Source organism: Vombatus ursinus, unplaced genomic scaffold (genome assembly GCF_900497805.2).
Source record: "Vombatus ursinus unplaced genomic scaffold, bare-nosed wombat genome assembly UNPS02014818.1, whole genome shotgun sequence".
Lineage (NCBI taxonomy): Eukaryota > Metazoa > Chordata > Mammalia > Diprotodontia > Vombatidae > Vombatus > Vombatus ursinus.
Window position 1 is genome coordinate 45622695 of NW_020954596.1, and position 19118 is coordinate 45641812.

The 19118-nt window shown below is 36.1% G+C and overlaps 1 protein-coding gene across 1 annotated transcript in view; it reads left to right on the forward strand.

The window, feature by feature from the left end:
- DTHD1 (death domain containing 1) overlaps positions 1-19118 on the forward strand; it is a 75330-nt gene that overhangs the window by 54992 nt on the left and 1220 nt on the right. Inside the window, exons 8-9 of the mRNA XM_027836012.1 lie at positions 2370-2614; positions 17576-17633. Of these exons, the coding sequence (XP_027691813.1) occupies positions 2370-2614; positions 17576-17633 (303 nt within the window). The remainder of the gene's footprint in view (positions 1-2369; positions 2615-17575; positions 17634-19118) is intronic.

Sequence of the window (19118 nt, forward strand, 5' to 3'; positions counted from 1 at the left end):
GAAATCTAGTTTCACAGCCGGAGGGGAAGGTTCAGTTGGGCCATGTTCCTTTCTAGGATTCCTTTGGTTCCATATGATATTCGATTTCCAAAGTGATATAGAGCCCCACATTACAAAACCTGCCATTCTCCCTAACTGTGGTCTGTGTTCCTGGACACCCTTCCCTTTAGCCCTTCCCTGACTCCATTACAAGCATTGTTACTTCTGTGCAACTGTGAAGGAGATTATGTTCAAAACTCAGAGATGCCCTTCCTTTGGTGCTTAAAATGTATTCCAGGAACACATGAAACACCTTCTTCACAGCATCAACTATTTGTCTTAACCTAGAGGCCTTTAGTGAAATGAACATAGTCTGAATTAGCCAAGCAGGGCAGTTCAAGTGGCAAAGGAAATCACAGAAAAAAGAGGAGAGAGGAGAAAAGGGTAAAAGGGAAAGGAAGGGCAGAAGTTCCTTCCTGTTTGGCTTCCAGAGCAGAAGTATATACCCTCCATTCCCATGGAGGACACAGACAGACACAAAACGGAACTGTCCCACCCAAACAAGTCATGTGGATGAATGAAATATTTCCTTTGTTAAGCTTTGTATACTGGCAGTAGTAAATATTACCATTGTTGATACTATCAATGAGTGTTTTAGTTTCAAATAGTCTCACAACCTGGATGTGGGGAACAGCAGGTAAAGAAAGGGTGAATGAAGGAGAAATGAGGAACAACAGCTTGGGAATATGACTGAGGGGGCTTGGTAGACTTTTGACAGTGATCATTTCCCTATCTTACCAGTTTTCCCTCCATAATTCTGAGAGGACTGGGCCAAAGAGAATATTCCTGTACCTCCCAGCAGTCACACTGTTAATCAAGTCAAATCAACCAATATTTATTAAGACCTTATGATGTGCCAAGCTGGGGCTGTCAAGAAAGGAAAAAGCAGTCTCTTTGAACAAAGCTCACATTCAAATGGAAGAGATAAGAGTATAAATAATTATGCTATGTGATATACATAGTGTAGATGGAAGGTAATTTCATAGGGGAGGACACTAGCAGCTTTGAAGACCAGGGAAGGCCTTCCACAGAAAGCAGAATTTGAGCAAAGTCTTGAAGGATGCCAGAGAATCTAAGAGGCAGAAATGAGGAGGGAGAGAATTCTAGGAATGCGTGATAACCAGCAAAGGGTATGGAGACAGGAAATGAAGTGTTTCCTGTGAGTAACTAGCTGGTCCTTCCAACCAGAATCTGAAGAGAAAATTGTCTAAAGGCAGGAATGTACTTTAATTCAACACTCCTTTTACATCCAAGAAAGCACAGAACTATCACCCTTACAGTATTAAAGACTTACAGCTGTAAGGGTCCTTACACATTATATAAACAAATTCCCACATTTTACAAATTAAGCAGACTGAGAGTGTGAGAAATTAAGTAACTTGCCCTAGGTCCCATGTCTAGTTAAAACTAGAGCCAGGATTCAAACATACGTCTTCTATCTGAAAATCCAACATTCTTTCTACCATAATGCCTCTACCTTCATAGGTAATAATGGCCTTTAGAATGAAAAAAGAATGTGAAATTTTAAAATAAATATCCAATTTAAATTAAACCAGATAATGACTCTTTGAGAAATTTGAGGACGTCTACATTCACTATTATCGGCAAGGAAACTAAAACACTCAAAACCCAGATAAATATTTCTCTGTTTAGTTTGTGAGATTCGTATACTTTCATAGATAAGAGAGATGGATGGGCCAGCTGCTTTCTCCCTTCTGTATCTAGATACTTTGGATTGTGTACCCTACTAGGCACTGGGCAGGCCATCCCTTTCCCTCTAGAAAACAGAACCTAGTCACTAAAGCAGTGACTCCCCATTTGGCACAGATTGTTTGTGTTTAGGAGAGTCAGTCATTAGAACTGGAGAGCATCATGGGAAAACTGTCATAGTGTTGCTCAACTTAGATTCCTCATCTAGCTCTTGCAGGTCCTGTTGTTTTCAGGAAAACCAAAATTGCTGCAGCAAGAATTGTGCTCCTACTTTTATAGATAAGTAAATAAGCCCAAAGAAGCTGTAATTTGTCTAAATTCACTCAGTTAGTTAGAGATAGAGCCAGCACTAGAAGCTAAGTCTCTTTGATTCTCAGTACAATGCTCTTTGTACTCCGCGATACTTCCATTGCTTTTGCTTGGTGAGTATCAATTTCGGTGCAAATTCATATTTTATGTGAAAGCAGATCGTTGTAGATCCATGAGACATTGGAAATTAAATCAAATGTAAAACATATTCCACTTCAAGTGCTAAATGATTAGTTGAGTTCCAAAGGTTCAGCCCAAATCATCTAAGTATTATATTGTGGTAGTAACCAACAAATTTTACTTGAATTTAGGTAATGGGAAGGACTATGGAAAAGACTACAAGCTTATTTTTCACTTGCAAAGAAAGCCCAGCCTGGAACTCCAGCTCAAGGAGGTGGATGAATTTGGCAACTACAGTTCCCCTCATTATAAGGGTACAGTTGCAGTTTACAAAGTACCCAAAGAAAAAATAGCCAAGAACTTGAAGCAACCACTTATACTTAATGACTTTTGGCATCAACTGCCTACTTGCAAATTACCATTGAATTTGCCTAAGGTGAGTGATGGAGGATGTTGCTGGTCACTTTGCTAATCAGTTTTATGAATTCAACATACTTACCTAGTCAATCTATCTTAATCTGTTGTTTCGAAAGAATTGTAAGTAATTGCTCTGTCCTTGGAATCTTCCCAGTTAGTTTCATGACTTCAACATATGTACTCAATCTACCTTACTTTGATATTTGAAATGACATGAAAACAACTTCTCTGTCCTTGGGACCTTCATAGTTTCTTATTATGGAATATTTACTTTATATTTGTCTTTTTTTGGTTCCATAAAGAGTATAACAAAGTATTAATTGATCTATTGATTACATGCTAAGACGTGGGAAAAAACATGTTGGAAGGGTTGGAAGTTTTATTTGCAAGTAAGAAGATGTACAGGAAGGTTTCTATTGCATGCATACATAAGTACATATTCCTATGTATATATAAATATACATATCTATCTATCTGTCTTCTCCAATAAGTACAAGACTACTGATAGTGAATATATCTCTAGCTCTTAGTAGGATCTAAGATTGTCTTTGGGTTTATAGATGACTTTTAATAACATTGAATGAATTATTTAGAACTGAGTATTAACTTATGTTCTGGCATCTAGCATCTTCTTGGGAAATGAATCATTCATGATTTAGGCAGTTTAATTTTCATAAATAACTTTTTCGTGTTTCAAAGGCCTGCACTTTGCCAAAGTATTTAATCACTTGCCAATATCACTTAACAGTTTTGTGCATACCAGTGTTATAAATACTTGCTTCCACACATCCTATAGGAATTTTTTTCATCAACTTATAATAGTGCAATTTACTTTCATGATCAATCCTGCTTTTACCATCACTAATCAGTCTCAGTGTAGAAAGGAATTCAAGTTGGTGTGCTTACAAATAAGGAAACTGAGGTTTAGAGAAGTTGAAATGGTCACATGGCTAACAATTATCATAAATGGGATCTGAATACAGGTCTTTGTGATTTCATGTCCAGCATGGCTACCACAAGGAACACAGGTGATATTTGCATCACTCTTGCTCATTGAAGTCAATGGCATTAGAAGAGAAAGGCAGATTTAAGAAGGTAATGACTGGTTGTAAAGATGGTGTCTGAGAATAGGAACTTGATTTCTGGACCATGAATAAAAATGTAGGAATTATAGGCTCTTACCCAGGGATGGAGTGTATTAAATAAGGGCTAATCAAAATGTATTTGGCTGAAGTTTTGGAAATCTAATTTAAAAAAAAAACTTTAAACTAGAAAGGAAGAGCAAAGGAGAAAATTGCTACTCTGTATCTACCATGCTGTGTAACACAGAGCAAGAGTTCATAATCTTTTTTTTTGTCTCATATATCACTTTGGCAGACTAGTAAAGTCTATAAATCCCTTCTCAAAATGCTATTTTTAAATGTGTAAGGTGAAGTACATAAGATTACAAAGGCAATAGAATTAGAAATAAAGATGTAATTTTTTCCCCTCCAAGTTAATGGACTCCTTTAAATATATTCGTGGCCATCTTGGGGATCCATGGACCCTAGAATATGGATTTCTGCTATGGAGAGAAATTACAAGATATGGAGAATGATAGCAGAAGCACCCATTACTTTGCAAGAGACATAATCCAAGAAAGGATCCAGTATTTGTCTGTACACAAATGCACAAAGTAGTGATAAAAAGAAAAATGAACAAGAGCTTTTAATGCAAAGAGGCAAATTTGACCTCATAGGTACCACTGAGACATGAGATGAAAACCATTAATGGAATAGGATTACAGAATGCTAAATGTCATTAAAAAAAGAATAGGTAAAATAACAGGTTAGCATTGTTAATTAAGAAGACATATTGACATGAAAAAAACCCAGGAATTAGAGCAAGGAAACATAATGGCAAACATTTGGGTAAAGAACAGGGGAATTGTATTCTTTATCAGTTTTTCACCAACATGGAGGAGTTGGTTACAAAGGGAGAAATGAACTCTTGAACCTTGGGAATCTTGAAGTGAAATGAACGTTCCATCTTAGAATTTGCAAAAGAGGAGTAGCAAGTTGGGCTAAATCTCATATGCCATAGGTTTTGAAAGTGCAGATTTCAAGATTCAAAAAAAAGGATAGATAAGATTTCACACACTAAAATTTAATAGGAAAAATTAGACCAAGAGTCATGGGAAGAACTAAAAAGTATACTCCTGAACATAGTAAGAGAAAGAATTTCAGTGAGGAGGATAAAGTGTGAACTATCTAAAAAGACCAATGCTCAGGGAATTCATCATTATCATCATTGTCATCGTCATCATCATCATCACTAGTATTTTTATAGCATCTACGATGTCCCAGGCACTGTGGCAAGTACTTTACAAATATTTTCTCATTTGATCCTCACAACAACCTTGGGAAGTAGGTGCTATTGATACAGTTGAAGAAACTGAGGCAAACAGAGATTGAGTAACTTGCCCAGGGTCACACAGCTAGTAAGTATCTGAGTCAGAATTTGAACTAAGGTCTTCCTGACTCCAGGACCAGTGCTTTATCTACTGTACCATCTAGTTGCCTTGACCAACTTTGATTTTTAAAATACATATACAGTAGAATCAATATGTATGGAGGATGAGTACAACAGCATAGGATAATCTTGTTTAGAATTAAATTCAAGATAAACTAAGGCAGGTGAAAGGTTTTTTTAAAAGGCTTTTGTTTTTATTTTTATCTTTTATGTATTTTCTAAAGCCATATCAGGCAAAAGAACATGATTTAAAAAAGGTACAGAACCACTGCATGTGATATATGGGACAAAGATACCGATGATGGAGAGAAGGGCTTTCTGTTAAACTCTTACTTTGCTTCTGATTTCTCTGCCAAGGTGAAGACTGCCCTGGCTGATAGGAATTTGACAGTCCAAATAAATAGGGAGATAGGGAACATCTAGCCAGGTTTGATGAGTTCAAGCTATCAGGGTCAAATGACCTACATCCCAGAGTGTGAACATTGAGTCTCTGATAATAAATTTCAAAAGACTATAAAGAGCACTAGAGGTCCTACAAGATTGAATAAGTACAAATATTATACCTCTATGAAAAACATGAAGAAAATAAAGTCTGCAAAGTAAGGGTCAATGAGCTCAACTGCAGTTTCTGGAGAAAATTTTAGAACATAGAGATAGTAAACAGTTAGAGATCACAATAGCCCAGGATGACTTCCAGAACATGTCCTGCCAGACTACCTCTGTTTCCTTTGTGATAAAGTTTTTAATCTACTAGATCAAAGGGATGATGTTGCTGTAGTTTATCTAGATTATAGCAAAGTATTTGATAAGATCTCTTATGCTGTTATTATGGAAAAGATGAAGAAGTAAATAAGGCTATGATAGAACAATTCAGTGGATTTAGAATGTGCTTAATAGATAGACTCAAAGAGAAGTCATTATTAGTTTTATATCAATTTGATAGAAGGCCTTTAGTGGACTGCCATAAGGATCCATGCTCATCCTTCAAGGAGCTTTCAACAGTGGCAACTTGGGGAGCAAACAAGGTTTTGGGGGAAAGGTAACTACTAGTGCTTCCTCTCACCCACCTCAGGGTACTTATATTTCCCCAATTTCCTCCTATTAGAATCAGTGGTGTATAAGGATCCAGTAAATTCAGCTCACAATTATATGTAAATGAATGACAATTTAATGATTTCTTCTAGATATATCTATATGTGACTAGGGACAAAGAAATGACTCTTTAATTGTAGATTTTGAAATAAGAAGGGTGATGTACAGGTAGAGCTTAAACAACAATTTTTATTGCTCAGGGAAAGCACCATAAAACATAATGTAAAATAAAAATTTTAAGACAAATTTATTTGGTGGGGGTTGGCTGCCTATATTCAGCTGCAAACCTTTGCCCTGAAAGCTCCACCTGCTTCATGCCAGAGTGGTCTATCTGCTTCCGTTTTAAAATGGTTCATAGCTTGGAGATTTATGTAAGCAATCAGTTGACCCTGGTTCTGCTTTCAAGTAATGCTAGCTAAACAATGAACTTCCCTATTTTTCAACTGAACTCCTGACATGTGATTTCTAAGTAAACGATGAAGCTGCTCAAATGCAATTGTTTTCTCTCAAAGTCAAATAACTTTGTTGGCACAACCTGTGTAATCGAGCAGAAAGAAAGACAGGCACATGGGTTTGATGGAATTCTTCAGAATGTCAACTTTTCACTGAGCTTGACTTTTATTTCTTTTTTCCCATCAAATAAATTGAATGATGGAATTTCCCTACAATATAATCCTGGGTAATTTTTAAGGGTTTACATAATCATGTGAATCTTTTTTTCATTCTTAAATCGGACTAAATAGTTGAGGACATTTAGAACTGCATAATTTTTCCCTCTTAACCTTCTTAAATTAAAAGTAATTTACATATTACTTATTTAATGTTTTGGGGCTTTTTACATTGTAAGATTTACAGGATGGCCTCAAATTCCAAGGACAAAAAAAAATCACTAAAACACAAATAATCATCAAGAAAACAGGAGGGAAAATGGTTTGCAGATTCTCCTTGAGAGACAAAATAAAGGAGTTAGCAGGTTTGGTTTCATTCTGTGCCCAAAGGCAACAAAACCATTTCATAGGAGCCCCACTAATTTTGCCTTACAGCGCTCACAGTAAACATAAAAAGAACTTTGAAGATAATTGTAGCTTATGTGACAATATTTGTTCTAGAACATAACTACAGGGAAATTCTATGAGAAACTTGATAAAGTCCTCTACACCAAGTCATTGATGCCATTTAACTTCAATATGAAGGGGAAAAAAGATGGCAAAAAAAGTTATGGAAAATATGATTCAGTATTAAGAAGCAAAAAAGACCAAAGACTTATAAAACTACTCAGAAGTCTAATGCTAAAGATCTTGAATAATCTTTTAAAGAAGAAAGTAAAAAGAATCTGGACCTCACAGGCAGTGAAGATGACTACAAAAACTAAAGCTAATTATATCTTGAGAGTCAGGAAGTGACTATATACTAATGTGAGAATTATTTCTAAATCAACTCCTTGCAGTCAGAACAGTATCAAGTATTTGTCAGAGCAAATGTTAAAATCCATGTCAAAATAGAAACAAAGAATAAAGATGAGAAAAAGGTAATGAGCAAATTTGTAGAAATTCCCACTTAAATGTTAAAAAATTTATTGATGTTAAAAAATCAAAGTTGATAACACAGACTGTCAACATTTCCTACAGACATTTAAAAACATTTAGCAGTCATCACAACAAAAAGGCCAAAAGAATCCAGAAACCATCTCAATCAGCAAATAGTTGATCTCTATTCCAAGAAAGAGCTATAAAAGCCAATACTGACCCTAATTTATAAAAGAAACTTATTTACAAAATGTGATACAGAAGGATGGCAAAAGATTAAGAGCAATATCACATCACAAAACAGAAAAGAGTGATGGAGAGGAGGAAACAAAATTGCATGAAGCTTGGTAGGAGATGAGACTTAGAACATCCCAAGATTATTTACACTTGAAAGTGGAAGAAAGACCATTAAAAAATGGAATAGGTCTTTTAGCATTTCTTTAACAAACTATTTTCATCACTAATGGCTGTGTAATTATTATATTTGGATTCTTGTACTTTCCTCCCAGATGTTTTATATGTATAATTGGAAATGATGCTAAAGAAGAGTACCAGAAGGTAGAACAGACCAAGTACATAATTTGTGCTGGGGATCAAAGAATTTTAAAAGCATTGGGACATTGATTTTCAAGATGTCTAAAAGAAGGGAAGGTACTGAAAAATCAGAAAAAGAAAATCAAGGATGTCAGGAAGGGGTTCAAACCCTCTCCCCTGACTTTAACATAATGACAGAAAATCTGGAACTTAATCATAAAGTATTAAGGATAAGGGAGGGGAATGGGATTCTCCCTCACCCCCTCCCAGTCTCAAAGTCAATCAATCAACCAAGGTGCCTAGAATGTAATTACAAAGTAGGTGTTAAGTACCACAAATCTACCAGGTACTTAGTAAATTTGAGAGGATTATAGGGCTTTGGCAATTGGATAAGGGCAAAATGATACTGCTCAGGAAAAATCTTATGATTGGTTGAATCAGACACTCTCTTGGGCTTATGCATAAAAACAGTAGGTTAGTTCAAGAGTTGAGTTTTCAAGTTTGGGAGGAAATTATTTTTTCCCACCAATAATGATTCCCATTGTCTTTTGCTGACCATGGGACTGGGAGACTGGACCATTAGGAAATAATGCATCCAGCCAGAAGTGGACAGACATCCTAAAGACAAGACAGACAGGTATGGAAAGAGGCAGTTCTAGAGAGCATGATTCCTTGTGGCAGAGAAAAGTTCTGGCTATGTACTCAAGAAAGGATGAGATCCTGGGAGCCCAGTTGAGGGTCCCAGTCAACTGAGAGTTGTCCTTTAGGTGAGCTGTGTGACGATTCTACAAAGAGAGAAAGGACTTACAGTATCAGGATTTCTGACTTATCCTTTGCCATTTGTATACGCTACATGTATACTTCACTATCATTTTACTCTAAATTTGAACCCACTCCTCCAATGAGTGATATGTGTATTTTGGAAGAGGGAGCCCTAGGTTAAGGGGGGGACAATCTTTTGTACTGCCTGTTCTTACAATATCATCTTTTCTAAAATAGTTAATTAAGTTGAACTACTGATTGTTAATGAAATACACACAGGTGGGGCTTAAAAGCTAAATGTTAGAAGTAGAACCCTACAAGGTAGTACTGAGAAAATTCTGAGAGTATAGACTGTCTACTCTAAGTTGAAGGTACTCTGTTGGTCTACATCCAGTCAAAAGCATAGATCATGAGGATCCATCAATGTGTTTCTTTTTTCCCCAGTCAGCTACAGGATACAATTAGCTCAAAGCAATGAAAAACAAAGCAATCAAAGCAAATGCATTGAATAAAATAGCATAGTAATAGAACACCTTCCTCTTCCCTGAACTTGAGGTACATTCTCTCACAAGTGAACATGCCATCATTTGGAAAAATGAGTGTATATGGGAAATGATTCATGAAGAGTGTTCATAAGGAACACCAGTTCAGAGCACAGCTTAGAGGCACACACTCATAGGGAATGTATAGAAAGACAACCTATGCATCCTGATGCTTCAGGACCACCAATAACTTCTGGTGACATGATTGTGCTGGCCTCACTAGGCCTATTCCCCTCTGGGTGTGACATCTCCTTTGTATTTGTTGTTTTGCAGGTTTTGTAGTGATTTCTAGTATTTGCTGCTTTGCAGGGTTTATGATTGCAGCTGGGTGTGTATTTCCTGCTGGGTATTGATCACTACCCCCAAGTGTCTGACTAGCATCTTTTTGGAGCTCTCTTTAGGCCTTATCTAAGCTAGGCATACCCCAGGTATAGTGGCTAGAAAACCTTTCTAAGGATAAGCCACCACACACATCTAGCTAACAAAACTTGCTAAGAATTTCCTCAGACTAAAGTCTTTTGGGAGGCAACTAGGTGGTGGAGTGGATAGAACACCAGGCCTAGACTCAGGAAAATCTGAGTTCAAATCTGTCTTCAGATACTTTCTAGCTATGTGACCCTGGGCAAGTCACTTAACCCTGTTTGCCTCAGTTTCCTCATCTGTAAAATAATCTGGAGAAGGAAATGGCAAACCACTCCTGTATCTTTGCCAAAATAACCCAAAATTTTGAGGTCACAAAGCCTGTGACATAACTGAACAACAATAACAAAGTTCTTTTTTAAACCTTTATGTTGACTCAGAGATTGCCCTGCTTTGGTCCAAATGGCTAGCTGATTTAGGTTAGAAACTCTAAGATTCTCTCTAAATTAGCCTGCAAATAAAGTTGAGCCAGAACAAATTAGCAAAGGTAAGGTCAATATATCCCACCCATGTGGCCCACATCCTTACCTTTATTATTTATATCTGTCAGAAGCAAAACCCATAGTTTCCTGTGCTATATTTAGACAGAGAAGATCCTCATTGTCCCTTTGTACTAGTAAACTATTGGTCTCATTTCTATAAAATCATCATAATAGTGATTTATAAATATGTTGATTTTTGTTATTATTCAGTCATTTTCAGTCATTTCTGACTCTTTGTGACACCATTTCAAGTTTTCTTGACTGAGATATTGGATGGTTTGCCATTTCCTTCTCCAGCTCATTTTACAGATGAGGAAACTGAGAGAGAATTTAGTGACTTGCCCAGGGTCACACAGCTAGTAAGTGTCTGAGACAAGATTTGAGCTCAGGAAGATAAGTCTTCCGGACTTCAGACTAGGTACTTTCTCCATGGCTCCACCTAGCTTCCCCAAAATATATCGATAGCTTCCTTTGTAAAAATACTAAAAGAAAACAGGACTATGGGATTATGGGAAATGATTTTCTACAGTAGACCAATCATCATAGTCATACAACTGATTAAAATAGGTAGAGAATACTAGGTTTGTATTTTCCCATCTGTTGATTATTTTAAAAAGTACATGACCGGCTAGAAAGGAATGCTGCTCTAAAGTCTGTCTTCTCTCAAGGTGAATTCCATGGAGATGTTAAACTCAGAGAAAATTCTTCCTAGCACCTAGCCCAGTACCTGTTACATAGTTTATTGACAGACCTTAGAGGCCGTCTACTCCAACCCTCTCATTTAACTGCTGAGAAAATTGAGGCCCAGAGAGGTAAAGGCACTTGTCTAAGGCTGTAAGGGTAGTAAGCTGCAGTGCAAGGCAAGAATTTGAACTTAGGTCCTGCAATTCCAAGTTTAGCATGCTTTCTAGTATACTATGATACTTTGATAAGTATAACCAGTGATAACTTTGTTCAGCAAAAGCTCTATTAATATTTTTAGGTATCACAAATGATTTACTACGATCAATGGGAGATATCTTGTAAACAATCCAAATTGAAGACATTTCCATGTCTTCCATTTCTGTTTATGGATGACCTTGACCTTATGGAACTGAGCCTTAGAATACTGTGGAGCCTTCTCAATGAAGTCCATGGCCACTCAAAATAAATTAGGCTAAATTATTACCAAAGAAAACAAAAGATGAAGAATGGCTATTTTCCAAATTATGACATGAAGTTCAATAGGCAGCCCATTTATTTAGTTCATCAATACAGATGTGTTGGGCAGGCCATGAAGATGAACAGTGTGCTGAACTCAGAAGTGACTATGGAGAAGAGCTGGGTTTCATACGGGAAATTGTACAGTACTTTTCTAAGGTGTAAATGCATACACTGAAAATTTAACAATGGCCACTCATGAGCCAGTTTGAAGTGACTCCATCATATCCCTGGCTATATATGTGTGTGCATTATCTTCCCCAGTTAGGCTGTAAGCTCCTCAAAGGTATAAGCTACCTGTGTTCCCATCCCACAGAACAGTGCTTGGCACATAGGAAAATACTTGCTAATCAACTGACTTGGCCAACCAAAGTCACATAGTAAATCAACAACATAGCAAGGCTTAGAAGGCAGATTTCCCGAGTCCAGTGTTCTTTCCTCCCCATCGCCAGTATGAAACAAAAAGTTCACTACAATCAACATTTTTAGACACTTTTGAAAAGGGATAATTATGTACATGATGGCTCTTTGACATCTGTTTGAGTTGCTGATATTTGTCCCAGAGTTAGTTCATTATTTATTCAAACTTATATAAGCTTACTGTTATGGGAAGAGTATTACTTTTTAGTTTTTTTGTTAAATATTTCCCAATTTTATGTGATTTTATTTATTTTATTATAAAATGTTAATTTTTAACAACAATTTTTTAAAATTTTGAGTCCCAAATTCCAAATTCTCTCCCTCCTTGAGAAGGCAAGCAATTTGATGTTGATTACACATGTGAAGTCATGCAAAACATAATTCCATATTAGCCATGTTGCAAAACACAAGCAGAATAAAAACAATAAAAATAAAAAGTAAAAAAATATACTGCAATATGAATTCAGAATTAATCAGTTCTTTCTCTGGAGATAGATAGTATTTTTCATCATGGGCCCTTTGGAACTGCCCAGGCCATTGTCTTGATCAAAGTGGCTAAGTCTTTCACAGTTGAACATCTGTACAATATTGCTGTTAACTTTGTATAGTGTTTCCCTGATTCTCACTTAACTTTGCATGAGTTCATATAAGTCTTTAGAGGTTTTGCTGAAATCATCCTGCTTATAGCACCATAGTATTCCATCACAATCATATACCACAATTTCTTCAGTCATTCTCCAATTGATGTGCATCCCATTGATTTCCAATTCTTTGCCACCACGAAAGAGCAGCTATGATTATTTTTGTACAAATAGGTCTTTTTCCCTTTTCTTTGATCTCTTTGGGATACAGACTTAGTAGTGGTATTGATGTGTCAAAAGGTATGCACAGTTTTATAGCCCTAATAGTGCAGTTCCAAATTGTTCTTCGGAATGGTTAATTGTTATTCAGTCGTTTTTCAGTCGCATTTTACTCTTCATGACCCCATTTGGGGTTTTCTTGTCAAAGATACTGGAATGGTTTGCCATTTCCTTCAGTTGATTTTATAGATAAGGGACTGAGACAAAAAGGGTTAAGCAACTTGCCCAGGGTCACATAGCTAGTAAGTGTGACACCAGATTTGAATTCAAGAAGAGGAATCTTCTTGACTCCAGGCCCAGCACTCTATCTACTGTGCCACCTAGCTGCCTACCCAGAATGATTAGATTAGTTCACAACTCCATCAGCAGTACATTAGTGTCCTAATTTTTCCACATTCCCTTTAGCATTTGTCATTTTCCTTTTCTATCATATTAGTCAATCTAAGAGGTGTGAGGAGATATCTCAGAGTTGTTTTAATTTACATTTCTCTCATAAGTAGTGAGAGGATTTTTTCATGTGACTTTTTCTGAAAATAACCTGTCCACATTCTTTGACCATTTATCAAGTGAGTAACGGCTTTCATTTTTGAAAATTTGAATCAGTTCCTTATATCTTTAAGAAATGAGGCCTTAGGGGAAGCTAGGTGGTGCAGTGGATAGAGCACTGGCTCTGGAGTCAGGAGGCCTTGAGTTCAAATCAGTCCTTAGACATTTGACACTTATTAGCTGTGTGATCCTGTGCAAGTCACTTAACCCTGATTGCCTTGTCAAAAAAAGAAAAAAAGAAATTAGTTCTTATCAAAGAAACTTCTTGTATTTTTTTTCTCAGTTTCCTGCTTTCCTTCTAATTTTGGCTGCATTAGTTTTATTTGTGCAAAGCTTTTTAATTTCATGTAATCTAAATTATCCACTTTAAATACCATCTCTTTATCTCTTATTTGGTCATAACTCTTTCCTTACCCATGGATCTGACAGGTATATTTTTCCCTGCTCTTATAACTTACGTATGACATCGCCCTTTATGTTTGTATTATTTATCCATTTTTATCTTATCTTGGTATACAATGTGAGATATTGATCTATGCTCAGTTTCTGCCAAATTGCTTTTTAGTTTTCCCCATAATCTTTGTCAAATGTTGAGTTCTTACCGCGAACGCTTGAATCTTTGAGTTGATCAAACACTAGGTTATTGTGGCCATTTGCTACTATGTATTATTATCTAATCTATTCCATGGATTCATCACTCTATCTCTTAGCCAGTATTAGATTGTTTTGATGATTATTACTTTGTAATATGGTTTGAAATCTGTGACTGTCAGGCCACCTTCCTTCACATTTTTTAATTGATTCCTTTGATATTCTTGACTTTTTGTTCTTCCAGATGAATTTTGTTACTATTTTTCTCATGCTACAAAATAATTCTTTGGTAGTTTGATTGATATGGCACTGAATAAGTAAAGGTAGGTAGAATTGTCATTTTTATTGTATTGACTTGGCCTACCTATGAGCAATTAATATTTCTCCAGTTGTTTAGATCTGTCTTTATTTTTATGAATAGTGTTTTTTTTTTAGTTGTGTTCATGTAATCCCTGGGTTTGCCTTGGTAAATATACTCCCAAGTATTTTATATTGTCTGCAGTTATTTTAAATGGAATTTCTCCATCTTTTGTTGCTGGGTTTTGTTGGTAATATATCAAAATGCTGATGTTTTGTATGGGTTTATTTTATACACTGCAACTTTGATTGTTTCTATTAGTTTTTCAGTTGATTCTCTAAGGTTCTCTAGATATATCATCATATCATCTGTAAAGAGTAACAGTTTCATTTCTTCATTGCCTGTTTTTATTGCTCTAATTTATTTTTTTTATCTTATTGCTAAAGCTGGCATTTCTAGCACAATATTGAATAATAGTGGTGACATCTACTAATGGACATCTTTGCTTCACTCCTGATCTTATTGGGAAAGCTTCAAGTTTATCTCCATTACAGATAATGCTTGCTCTTAGTTTTAGATAGATACTACTTATCATTTTAAGAAAAGTTTTATTGACTCCTATGCTTTCTAAAGTTTTTAATAGGAATAGGTGTTATATTTTGTCAAATGTTTTTTCTGCATTTATTAAAATATTTGTATGACTTTTGTTGTTTTTATTATTGATATGGTCAATTATGCTGACAGTTATTCTAATTTTGAACCAGCCCTGCATTCCTGGTATAAATCTCCCCTGGTCATAGTGTATGATCTTCATGATAAATTGCTTTAATGTGGTAGCTGCTAAATATTATATGATCCTGACTCTGGCTCCACAATATTTTATTTTTTTTTCTGGATGGTTGAAGTGTTTTTCTCTTTTACCAATGAGTTCTGGAATTTGACTATAACATTCCTGGGAGTTTTCATTTTGGGATTTCTTTCAGGTGGTGATTGGTAGATTTTTTCTATTTCTATTTTACTTTCTTGTTTTAGGATATCTGAGCAATTTTCCTTGACAATTTCTTGAAATATGATGTCTAGAATGTTTCTTTGACAATGGCTTTCAGATAATCCAATAATTTAAAATTCTTTCTCTTTGATCTGTTTTTTTTTTTTTGCTTTTTTTCTTTTGGTGAGGCAATTGGGGTTAAGTGATTTACCCAGGGTCACATAGCTAGCAAGGGCTGAGTGTCTGAGGCTGGATTTGAACTAAGGTCCTCCTGACTCCAAGGCCAGTGCTCTATCCATCTCCTTGATCTATTTTCCAGGTCAGTTGTTTTTCCAGTGAGATAGTTCACATTTTCTTCTATTTTTTTTTGTCTTTTGACTTTGTTTTATTTGTTCCTCGATGTCTCATGGAGTCATTAGCTTCCACTTATCAAATTCTAATTTTTAAGGAATTATTTTTATCAGTGAATTTTTATAAACTTTTCCATTTGGCCCATTCTGTTTTTAAGGTGTTATTTTTTTTTCAGTATTTTTGTGTTTTTTTTTTTTTTACAAAGCCTTTAATTGTCTTTTCATACTTTGCTGTAATTTCTTTAGCTACTTTCCTCCCATCACTCTTATTTGATTTTAAATATCATTTTTTAGCTCTTCCAGGAATTCTTTTTGGGCTTGTGTACAATTCGCATTTTTTTTCTTTAAGGTTTTGCTTGTAGTTGTTTTGACATTATTGTCTTCTTTTGAGTTTGTGTCTTAATCTTCCCTATTATCATAGTAGATTTTTATGGCCAGGTTCTTTTTGTTGTTGTTGTTGTTTTTGTTGTTTGCTCCTTTTTCCACCCTATTTCTTGATCTGGAACTTCATGTTAATATTGGGACCTTTTCCCAATATGGAATGGGGTAAAGGTGAGAACTGTCTCAAGCTTTAGGCTTTTTTGCACTGCTGTTTTCAGAGATAGTCCTAGGGGTTGGAAGTTTTCAGTGCTTCCAAGGTGGTGTGATCTGAGGAGAGGCGTAGTCGCTGTTCTCCTGGTCTGCATTCTGGTCCTTGCCCAGAAAGGGCCCCTGAACCCATGGGATAGCAATCAATATTGCTTCTTAGGGCCCCTGTTCCCTTGGGACCAGAAACAATACTATTCCTCAGAGTTCCTGATCCCTTGGGGCTGGAAGTGATCCTGTTCCTCAGGACTTTCACTATCTCTTGACCTAAAGCGCTCCTCCTTGACCTTGAATTATGACCCAGAAGGACAGCATCTGTCCTATGTCCAGTGCTAGCTCGGGGATCCCCTGAAATCTCTTTCTGATCAGTTGCCAGGTCCCTTTTCCATCTCTAGCTTGAGAACTCCCAAAGCTGCTAGCGCTTCTGTCACCACCACCTAGTCCCACTACTTGGGTTTCATCCACATGGGCTCCAGGTCATCCTCCTCTGTGTCACAGATCTCTCTCTCTGTCCAACCTCCTATACTGTCTTAGGCTGGAAGAATGTCTTACTCTGACTTTTTATTGGCTCTGCCACTCCAGAATTCGATTTGAGGCATTATTTTAAAGTTGTTTTGAGGATAATGTTGAGAGAGCTCAGCTGAGTGCTTTCTCTATTCTGCCATCTTGGCTCCACCCCCAAAGTGCCAAGAGTACTGTTTTTATATTCTAGTTCTATCAATTACTGAATGGTTGTATGACTTTGGGTTAGACACAATCTCTTTGAGCCTCAGTTTCCTTATCTGCAAAGTGGGGTTAATAAGCATTTACAGTGACCATCTTACAAGCTTGACAAGTAGCTTGGATGAGATAATGTATGTGAAAAGTATTTTGTAACTGTAAAACACTAACCATTACATAAGCTGTTATTTTAGGCCTCGGGGATTCATCTTAAAAGATATTAATCTTACTTGCATAGCATTTATTTGGTTAGTGTGAGTGCTGCACAGTGATTTTTATGGATTATAAAAATGGCATAAATGTGTATTCTTTGAGCTGAATTTGCCAAAAGACTTGGATCAGCATCCAGTGGCATTAATCTTACCTCAAGTCTTGGAAAAAACAATTGCTGAGCATACCCAGACTTCAAAGCACAAACTAATTTTGCACACCATGCACTGTAGTTCCTCTATTTCCAAATACAGTTTGTGTTTGTGTAGGTTATTTGTGCAGATTTTGTCCTCAAATTAATGGCTTACTTCTCCTGTTCCTCTGCCTCCTTTTCATCCAATAGCATGAAAAATTAATCAACCATCCACAGAGCACTAAACGAATGTCTACAGATCCTTCAGGTAGGTAACTATTTTTCCAGGTTGAATTTCATCATCCCAACATTTTCATATATGTAGCTCTCTTTCTGAAAAAAAAAATTAAGAGAAAAAATATTTTGCAATTAAAAATGTAAGAGAATTGATGACAAAAATTGCTTTCCACTCAAGAGTGCTGTAAGAGTAATGTTGATTCATCAGCATAATAAATGCATTGTCCTTTAGGAAATACATGTACAAATGGAATAACATTTTAAAAATATTCCCCTAGTGATAATTCTATGCAGATGAAATTAAAGTGGTATTAAAAACTACCAGAAATGTGGATGGTTGCATACATTGGCTAACTCATAGAACTGATGATTGCTGATTCTAGTAAACAAACAATTGCAGTTTGTACTTGAGTGCGACTGGTAGGTTTTAAATATTAGAGTATCACAACTATCCCACATTTATGAGGTCAGTAATTTTAAAATGCATGTATTTCAGTGTGAAATAATACTCTGCACTTATTTACTGTTCATTCATAGCTATACTTAAAGTAACCACATAATAATTGTGGACACAAAAGTAGAATTAGGAATATTTTTCTACTCCATCTCTGAATGAAATCTTTTTTATTAGTAAAATAACTTATTACTTAGTAATTTACACATACCAAGTAATTGAACCTTAAATGACCTCAGATAAAGTAGGTATTTTTGTTTTTATGGGATTGTTGTGTTATATCACACCCTGGTTCTGATAGTAATGGACTCTGTGAGGCAGTTGGTATAAATATTACTTGCCCCATTTTACACATGAGAAAACTGAGGCTAAAAGAAATTAAATGATTTGCCCAGGGTCACACCTTTCTGGGCAAAGACCAGAATGCAGACCAGGAGAACAGTGACTACACCTCTCCCCAGATCACACCACCTTGGAAGCACTGAAAAGTTCCAACCCCCAGGACTATCTTTGAAAACAGCAGGACAAAAAAGCCTAATGCTTGAGACAATTCTTTCCCATTCCATACTGGGAGCTCCAAATCAAGAAACAGGGTAGAAAAATGAGCAAACAACAAAAAAAGAACTTGACCCAAAAAATCTACTATTGTAACAGGAAAGATCAAGACACAAACTCCAAAGAGGACAATAATGTCAAAAGAGCTACAAGCAAAGCCTTAAAGAAAAAAAAAAAATTGTGCACAAGTCCAAAAAGAATTCTTGGAAGCGCTAGAATATGATTTTTAAAATAGCTAATATTCAGTCAGTTTGGACATGTGGTTTCAGTGACATGGGGTCATTCCCAGTATAGAAATTTGTCATTCATACAGAATGGTGATTTGTTCATTCTTAGAGACTTTGCCAGGGAAGGGTGGAAACTGTGATATTAAGCAACTTGGCCATTGTCAAACAGCTAGTATACATCAGAAGTAAGATGAACCCTCGTCTGCCCAACTTCATGGCCAGCCCTCTATCACTGTGCAATGTTGCCTCTTTGCTACCATTTATATATTTCTAATTTTCT